This window comes from Elephantulus edwardii, unplaced genomic scaffold (genome assembly GCF_000299155.1).
Source record: "Elephantulus edwardii isolate Elephantulus edwardi_28Jun2011 unplaced genomic scaffold, EleEdw1.0 scaffold00266, whole genome shotgun sequence".
Classification (NCBI taxonomy): Eukaryota; Metazoa; Chordata; class Mammalia; order Macroscelidea; family Macroscelididae; genus Elephantulus; species Elephantulus edwardii.
Window position 1 is genome coordinate 2350952 of NW_006400016.1, and position 8736 is coordinate 2359687.

The following is an 8736-nucleotide window of genomic DNA, read 5'->3' on the forward strand; positions in this document are numbered from 1 at the left end:
TGTAAATGTTTATGAAAATTAATAAAATTATAGAAGAAAAAAAAAGAAGGGTTCGTGGTACTATGGATATTGTAGCTGATGTTAGGTGGATCTTAGCTGAAAGCAGGGAATACCAGAAGAATATATATCTGTGTTTCATTGATTATGCAAAGGCATTTGACTGAGTCACCATAACAAACTGTGGCTGACTCTGAGAAGAATGGGAATCCCAGAACACTTGATTGTGCTTATGCGAAACCCATACTTGGACCAAGAGGCAGTCGTCAGAACAGAGCAAGGAAACACTGCATGGTTCAAAATTTGGAAGTGCATACGCCAGGGATATGTCCTATCTCCATACCTTTTCAACCTGTATGCAGAACAGATCATCCGGGAGGCTGGGCTCTATGAGGAGATGTGGGGCAGGATTGGTGGAAGATCCATCAACAATCTGTTATGCAGGTGACACAACCCTGCATGCTGAAACTGAGGAGGACCTGAAGCAATTGCTGCAGAGGGTCAAGGACTGCAGCCTTCAATATGGAATGAGGCTCAATGTCAAGAAGACAAAGATTCTCATCACTGGACCAATTGGTAGCATCAGGATGGATGGTGAAGAGATTGAGATTGTTTACAGCTTTAGTTTGCTTGGCTCCACAGTCAACACTCTTGGTACTAGTAACCAGGAAATTAAAAGACATATTGTGATGGAAAAGTCTGCTGTTAGGGACCTTTCCAAATTTCTGAAGAGCAATGGTGTGTCTGATACAGGCCATGGTCTTTGCATCACTTGTTATGCATCAGAAAGTTGGACAAGGACTAGGGAAGATAGAAGGAGAATTGATGCCTTTGAGCTTTGGTGTTGGAGAAGAGTATTGAATGTACCATGGACTGCTAAGAAAACAGATTCATCCTGGAGAGGGTTAAACAGGGCTGCTCCTTGGATGTGAAGATTCTGACACTTCGTCTAATATACTTTGTACATGTTGTAAGGAGGGACAGGTCCTTGGAGATGGATAACATGCTTGGGAGGGTGGAGGGACAGCACGGGAGAGGAAGGCCCTCTATGAGGTGGATTGATTCAGTGACTGGGGTAATCAGGATGGGTGTGTTGAGACAGTGCAATTGGCACAGGACAGAGCAGAGTTTAGGGCTGTTGTACATAGGGTCACTGTGAGTCGCAAGCAACTCAACGGTACATAACAACAACAACAACATATTAATGTACACACACTTAGGATTGAAATATAATGGTGTCTCAGACTTATTTTAAGAATACTTCAACAAAGAAAAAAACAGATATGTTATTTTGGCAAAATGTTCATTAACAAGCTGCACTGCAATCCCAGAGATATGTGGTTCAAATCCACCAGATGCTCTGCCGGAGAAGGAGAGGCCATCTCCTCCTGTACCAGTCAGATCAGATTTTTTTTTCTATAATTATATTTTATTAATTTTCATAAACATTTACAGAGATTTTGGGTTTCCATTCATTCATTGTTGCACTATTCTCTCTACCCTCCTCCCAGTTTGTTCTTGTCCAAATGCCACAGTGCTTGTCAAAGCCAGTTCTGATTAATCTTCTTTGTCAGTGTGTCCTTTGCCATTCCCTATCACTCCTCCCTGAGAGAGACTTCACCCTGAGTCATAAGGAAAAGGGGATGGCATATTCTCTTAGCTACTTCCTGCTGAAAAGGGACGCTATGGGAGTAGAGATCTTCTCTCACTACTCTAAAGGGCCCCTTTGGCAGTAGGAAACACATAGACTATTATGGAGATTGATTTTGGAATTTAGATGCACTCTTATTGATTTTGCTTGGCCGTACATGTTCATATCCTTGAAGATGTACAGTCAGATCAGATTTGACGGTACACACACAGAGAAAATAATAAAATAAAAATTAAAAAAAATGTTCATTAACATGTTGGTGTTGGATATCTGAAGAGAAAGACCCTGCAGGAGATGTATTGATACAATAACTGGGGTAAAGAGGTGCATCAGAGACAGTGAAATTGGCTCAGGTTAGATCAGGATCTATTCGGCAGCACATAACAACAATCTGAACTTCACTATATATAACATTCTCTTCTACTTTCGTAACTGAGCAAGGAAACTTTTGTACAGAGCTCTGTAATTTTTCATATAAAAATGTTCTCTGTTCTCTATTATCCTGAAAAAAGACAGGATGGTATCTATGTTATCATAGCCTTAGGGATTGAGGGTCCCTGAAGAGCTATCCATAGACTCTGGAACCAGAACAGTTTTACTATCCACCCTACAGGTCTGATTTTGTTAACCAGAAAAAAAATGCATTAAAATCCTCTTGCCCTACAAAGTTCACCAGACCACTGATAGTCTTCAAAATGAATCACATAAACCATATTATTCCCTTTCTAGGATTAATCTATTTCATATTAGTCTTTACATTTATGGACATAGAATTGTTCACAGTCATTTATTATCCTTTCAATGTCCGTATAATCTGTAGTGATGTTGCCAGTAATGAATGTCTTAATTCCCCTATCCTTATCATTTAGCTCTTGTTTCCTTTATTGAGAATCTTATTTGAGCCTGTAAGGCAGTGGGTTGTTTTGTTTGTTTGGTTTTTGTATTTGAGCTCCTACCTAATGTCCCAATCCCAAATTACCATTTCTTCACCCTCTCCAGAGCCCATGTCAAAGTGGTGATGAAGGAAAAGATATAGGCTGCTTTCCTTTTCTGTTTTCATTTCAACTGTCCTGGTCTTTAATGTTATCCAGTGATAGTCACCAGGTAGTGCTGTCTAGTACTTGTAGAAACTTTTCTCTTTGAGCCTCTTCAATGCCCATGATACCTGTTGTTTAGGATTCAAGTGAACAGCATAGTCAGGGAAACACAGTCAACAACCCCTGACTCTACCCATGATTCACAATCTACCGTACAGCCTCAACCCCAATTGTGCAGCCTTAAATACAAAGCAGTAAACTGCTAAGTCTGCTAAATCCTATCCTTTTCCACTTTATGGATAATTCTTATGTTAATGACAAATATACATTGGTTTTTCTGCCAGGTGCTTGCTTTTTTCACATGAGCCAGAGCAGTGGAAGGAAATAAAGAGGAGCACAAGAACATACTTGCTTGTCATAAAGACTCCAAAGGGCTAGTGAACCAAAGTTTGCAGATAAAGAGACACATCAAAGTGTTTGTTGCAGGTGAGAACACTTTCTTTATTCCATATAAAGAAGGTGATTTCTAGAGCGTGGAAGCAGAAGGGAGGGACTTCGTCTGACTCTACCTCTATTGTAGATGAAGTAAATCTTCGTCCACATTCTGGTTACCAGGTCTTTCTCCAATTTGGAATGAAAAGACCTGAAATCCAGTCAGTTCCAAATTAATGTGGGTGAGTTGCAATGTGAGGCAATTCCTTAGGGAGGGGACTATCAATTTGGGGTAGGGTTCTCCAGGCAAGTTCTAAGATCCCATACTGTGCAATACCCATGGGAATGGTGGTGTGTACAGTGTTCCTCCCTGGAAGTGCCAGAACCTTCTGGAACTTAAGAGGACCTTCAGGAGTGTGAGAACCACCACAAAACAGGCAGTAGAACAATCGCTCCCCGGGCACGAGGTCCATGGCAGTGAGGGCCTCTTTGTAGATGATTGCTTGAGGTTGAGGTTCTCTCAGTAGCAGATCCTGTAGAAGCCTCTGGATTCGAGGGGACTTCAGCTGGTACAGGTCCATGAGCTGGTGGAAATGTTCCATCCAAGCAGTTTTGTCTTCCGCGTATTCCTGCTGCAACATTCGCAAAACATAGTACAGGGCCACAAATGTCTCCCATCTAGGTATCTCTTGCCTTTTTTTAGAGGTAAGCTGTGCTGCCTTCTCCAATTTGGGCAATTTGGTAAGACTTCTCCTATCCTTTAAAGCCCAGAAAGCCTTTGGAAATACCAATGGTTGGGTTTGTTTGTCTACAGAAGCACAGGCACCTGCGAAAATGTCCTGTGTGTCAGGATAAAAATGTGAGGACTTTGGTGTGGGAAGAGTCAAAGGTTCCAACCAGATCTCCTTTTCCTTTTCTTTTATGGGAGGGATCACTTTCAGGGATCCTAGACCCCTGATATCCTCACTGGGTTTTAGCAAATCTGTGCCTTGTGATTCCAAGGACAGCTTGTGATGATATACAATAGTTTCAAACTTGGCCAGGTGCATCCACTCCAAGTTTCCTGTTGAGGTGAGGTCTTTGAGAAGCTGACATAGTCTGTGGAAACTCTCTCTGGAAAGTTGCTCTCCTGCTTCCATTCTTTCTAGAACATGGTGGATCCATTCTATATCGGAGAGTCTTCCCTTTGAATGCTGTTCTTCACTCATCATTTGGGGAAGAGGTAAGCGTACATCAGCAGTCTGCCCCTTTAGAGATCTATGATGTTGTAAAACCCAGTTCCATCTGGCAACTGATGGTTTATGTTTCAATTTCTGAGATTCCATGGTTTTTAAAAATAAGTGGGACATGACTGGGGTCTTTAAGTCCTGTTCATGGGCTTCCAAATGTCTATCTAAAGCTTGTAGAGATAGAGGCTCAAATTTCTTCAATAGTTCTCTTTGTTTATCCCCAATACTTGTGTCTAAGATTAACTTGGGTGTCTCAACAACTGTGGCCTTTTCACCTTTCTGGGTCATTTGTTTTATTAACAATGACACTGGCATCTCTTCTCTACCCAGGGCTATGGGGATCAGTGTTTTGAAGTGACTTTTCTGTTTGACAGCTCTTCCTTTGACTTCAAAGGTTTCTTTTCTAACAGAAGGAATTGTATCCCTTCTTAGGTCTTCTCTTTTTGGTTGTGACTTAAATAGTTTCTTTTCTTTCTTTAAGATCTCTATTGCCTTGCTTTCCTCTTCTTCAGATAAGCTTCTCTCCTCTATCTTATACAAACGTTCGGCCTCCTTCACACTCAAACTTTCCAGCTCCTCTTCACCCAAACTTTCCATCTCTTCCTCACTCAAACTTTCCACCTTCTCCTCACTCATGCTTTCCTCTTCTTCTTTTTCCTTCTCTTTTCCTTTTATTTCTTTTTCCTTCTCCTTCTCCTCTATTTCTTTTTCCTTCTCCTTCTCCTCTATTTCTTTTTCCTTCTCTTCTTTTATATCTTTCTCCTTCTCCTCTTCTTCTTCCTCCTCCTCTTCCTCCTCATCCTCTTCCTCCTCCTTTTCCTCCTCATCAGACAAACTCTCATGTTCTACTTCATCTAACAGGCTGTTCATTTCTTGGCAAAAACCCTCTTCACTTTCTGTCTCATCCACTTCAGTAGGGAGCCCTCCCATTGATGTATCCTTAGCTTTCCTTTGCAGTTTTCTCTTTCTCCATCTTGCTTTAGTAAATGGGATTACCTTTTCATCCTTTGCTATTTCCTCCTTTTCCTGTGTAGCTTGGCTTTCTTCCTCAGCCAATTGGTTTTCTTTCTCAACCATTTTTTCCTCTTTCTTTACCAATTTTCTCAGTTCTTTGGCTAGTTTTTTATGCTTCTGGGCCAGTTTGTTCTCATCTTTGATCATATCTAATTGTTCCGCAGAAAAGTCCCACTCTTTGTTATCAAGTTTATTCTGTTCCTTTACCAAGTTCCTCTCCTTAACAAAGAGTGCTCTCTTTTGTCTGGTCATATCTATTGCTTCCTGGGTTAGTTCTCTTTCTTCTTTAATTAGTTTTCTAAGGGCTTTTAACATGTTTCTGTCCTTGCTAATTTGTTTTGCCTTATTTAATGTTCTTATTGCTTTAGCTAACTTCCTTTTTTCATGGGCATATATTCTCTCCTCACCAGTAAATTCCAATTTTCTTTGGACAATCTCCTTATCCTCTGTAGCCAACATCCTCTCTTCATATGTCAGTATCTTCTCCTCTAGGGACAATTTCTTCCTCATCATTTCTAGTTCCTCCTCAGTATGTTTTCTCTCACTGGGGCTTACTTTGGTCTGTCTCTTGAAGGTCATTTCCTTTTCCTCAGCCAGTTTCTTCTCTTTGGCCAGTTTCATCTTTTCTATGCCCAATGTAATTTCTTCTTTAGCAATATCCCACTCATTTTTTTGTACTTTCTTTCTGTGAAACAGTACTCTCCTCTCCATAATTAGTTTCATTTTTTCCTCAGCCACCTTCTCCTGTTTCTCAGCCAGATTTTTCGCTACTTGAGTCAGTTCCTTCTCTATTGACTTGAATTTCTCCTTCTTCCAGGTCTGTATCTCCTTTTCCCATATCAGCCGCTCTTCTAGTTGAAGCATTTTCCCCTTATACTTGCCCAAGTTCTGCTTTATGCGGCTAATTTTCTCTTTGTCCTGGGTAAGTTTTTCTTTGTTCTGGAGATATGTCTCTTTCCTAAGAGTCAACTTTTCCTTCTTCTGAGCCAAATTCTCCTTTTTCTGAGACATATAATTCTCTTTTAGGGCTAGTGTTTGTTTATTCTGCATGAGGTTCTCTTGATCCTGTGTTAGCTTTTTCCTTTTCTGAAACAGTGTCTCCTTGTCCCTGGTCAGTTGCTTCTTTTCCTGGGACAGTATTTTCTGGACCTCAGGTTTCTCTTCCTTGTCCTGGGCCAGTTTCTCCTCTTCCTGGATGAGCAGCTCTTCTTCTTCAATCAGTTTTTTTTCTTCCTCATCCAGTACCTCTGCTTGCCAGAATAGTCCCTTCTCTTCTTGTGTCAATTCTTCCTTTTCCTTAGCCACTTTTTTCTCTTTCTGATTTAGGTCTTCTTCTTTATCAGCTAATTCATTCTTTTCCTGTGTCAATTCTCCCAGTTCTTGGGCCAGTTTTTTTTCTTTCTCTGACAGTTTTTCTTCCCTTTGGGCTACTTTTTTCCCTTCCCAAACCAGTCTTTTTTTAACCTCAGCCAGTCTAGCCCATTTCTTTGCTAATTTCTCTTCTTCAAGGGCCAGTTTCTCCAATTTCCTGGCCACTTTCTTCTGTTTCTGGGCCAGTTGCTCTGCTTCCTGGCTTAGGTTTTCCTCTCTTTGGGCCAACGTTTCCTCTTTCTGGGCAAGTTTTCTCTCTACTTGACCCAGATCCCCCCGTTCCTGGGCCATTTTCTGATATTCTCGGGCCAGCTTTTTTTCTTCTTGAGCCAGTTTTTTCTCCTCATGTGCTAGTTTCTCCTCTTCTCGTGCCAGCCTCTTCTCTTCCCTGGCTAGTTTTCTTTCATTCTGGGCTTGTTTCCTGTCTACCCAGGCCTGTTTCTGTTCTTCTTGGATGTGTCTCTGCTCTTCTGTGGCCAGCTCTTCTTCCCACTCTGGAGATAATTCTTCCAAGACCAATTCTTCCTCATCCTCAGATGGCTGCTTCTTGGGGCTGCCAAACAACATATTTTCTATGACATGTCCCCACTCATCCCATTTCAGCTTCCTCTGGTCCCCCTCCAGCTTCTCATCTATGAAGAGCTTCTTACTGAAGTCATGTTTCTGACACCAGTCATCCCAAGCATTCTTCCATTCAGTCCAGGATACCTTAGTCTCATCTTGGAACTGTTTCCTCTTATCCAAGGTTTCCTTCCACTCATGCCAAGCCTGTGTCTTCTCAGTCAAATCTAGCCTTTCTTCTTGGTCAACCTTTCCCACCTCTGGTTCTACCATTTCTACCACTTCTTTACTCATGTCCTTCTCTTCTTTGCCTAATTCCGTCCTTGTTTTATCCATTTTTAATTCCTGTTGGGCCATTTTCCTCTCAAGCTCAGGTGACTTTTTAAGTCCTTTCCTCTCTTCTCTCTTTGATAAGTATTTTCCTTTTGTTAAGTCACTTGGTTCTAAAAAAACAACTTCTTTTTTCTTGAGTTTTTTTGTAATCACCTGGGTTTCCTCCAACTCTTGCACGTCCCGGGTTTCGTCCAACTCCTGCACATCCAGGGTTTCCTCCAACTCCTGCACATCCAGGGTTTCGTCCAACTCCTGCACATCCAGGGTTTCCTTCAACTCCTGCACATCCCTTGCTTCCTCTTGCTCTTGACTTGCCGGTATCTCTTTTTCCTCATCTCTGATTGTTATGTCCTTTTTAATTGCTTCTTCATGGATGAAAATTGGTTTCTCCTTTGGCCAGGCCATATCCTGTTCAAGGTCCTCAAGCAGAATCTGACTTTTCTCCTTAAACAGGGGGCAAATCTCTTGGAAGAGCTCCCAGCTAGGATGTCGATCTGCCAGCATTTCTTGAGCTACAGTTAGTACCTCAGTGCTTAGAGCTTCTGACATTTTTGTTTGGGAACCAGATATTCTCAGTGTCATGAGGCGACATAGATCATCTCTCCATGACAAGTCATCTCCAATGGCCTTGTGGCCAGGCACTCCAGCGGCACCCCGCCCACCAGCCTTAATCGTCTTCACACTTGGCTTTTCCTCTACAGGAGGCTGAGGTACCTCAGTTACAATTTCATCTTCTTTGCTCTTCTTCTTTTGTCTCTTACTGTGTTTTGGAGGTGTAATTCTTTTGCCTTTTTTGTCATGTATTTTCTTCAGGGCCGACAAAATATGATCCTTTAAAGTCTCTTTTGGCTCTCTGGTTGTGTCATCCTCAGTTGGTGCAACTCCACTCTGATCACTTTCAGCGTCAAATGGGCCTGGCTGTTTTGAGTATCCCTCTTTTAACTTCTTGAGACTCCGAAACCATTTCCGGGCTGCCAAGAAAATCAAGAGACAGAGGTAAGGAAAACCTTGAAAGTTTAAATTAAACCTTTCTTGATGGAAGTAGCGATGTAGAGGAGTGAGGCCTTTGGGGGCAAGTATAAGGCATTCTCCTTGTTTTATATTTTTATAT

At 41.7% G+C, this 8736-nt stretch overlaps 1 protein-coding gene across 1 annotated transcript in view; it reads right to left on the reverse strand.

The window, feature by feature from the left end:
- The window catches only part of WDR87 (WD repeat domain 87), a 51477-nt gene that overhangs the window by 32494 nt on the left and 10247 nt on the right, over nt 1-8736 (reverse strand). The window contains exons 5-7 of the mRNA XM_006899735.1: nt 6510-8596; nt 4839-5435; nt 3504-3749 (exon numbers count right to left, since the gene is read on the reverse strand). Coding sequence (XP_006899797.1) covers nt 3504-3749; nt 4839-5435; nt 6510-8596 — 2930 coding nt within the window. The remainder of the gene's footprint in view (nt 1-3503; nt 3750-4838; nt 5436-6509; nt 8597-8736) is intronic.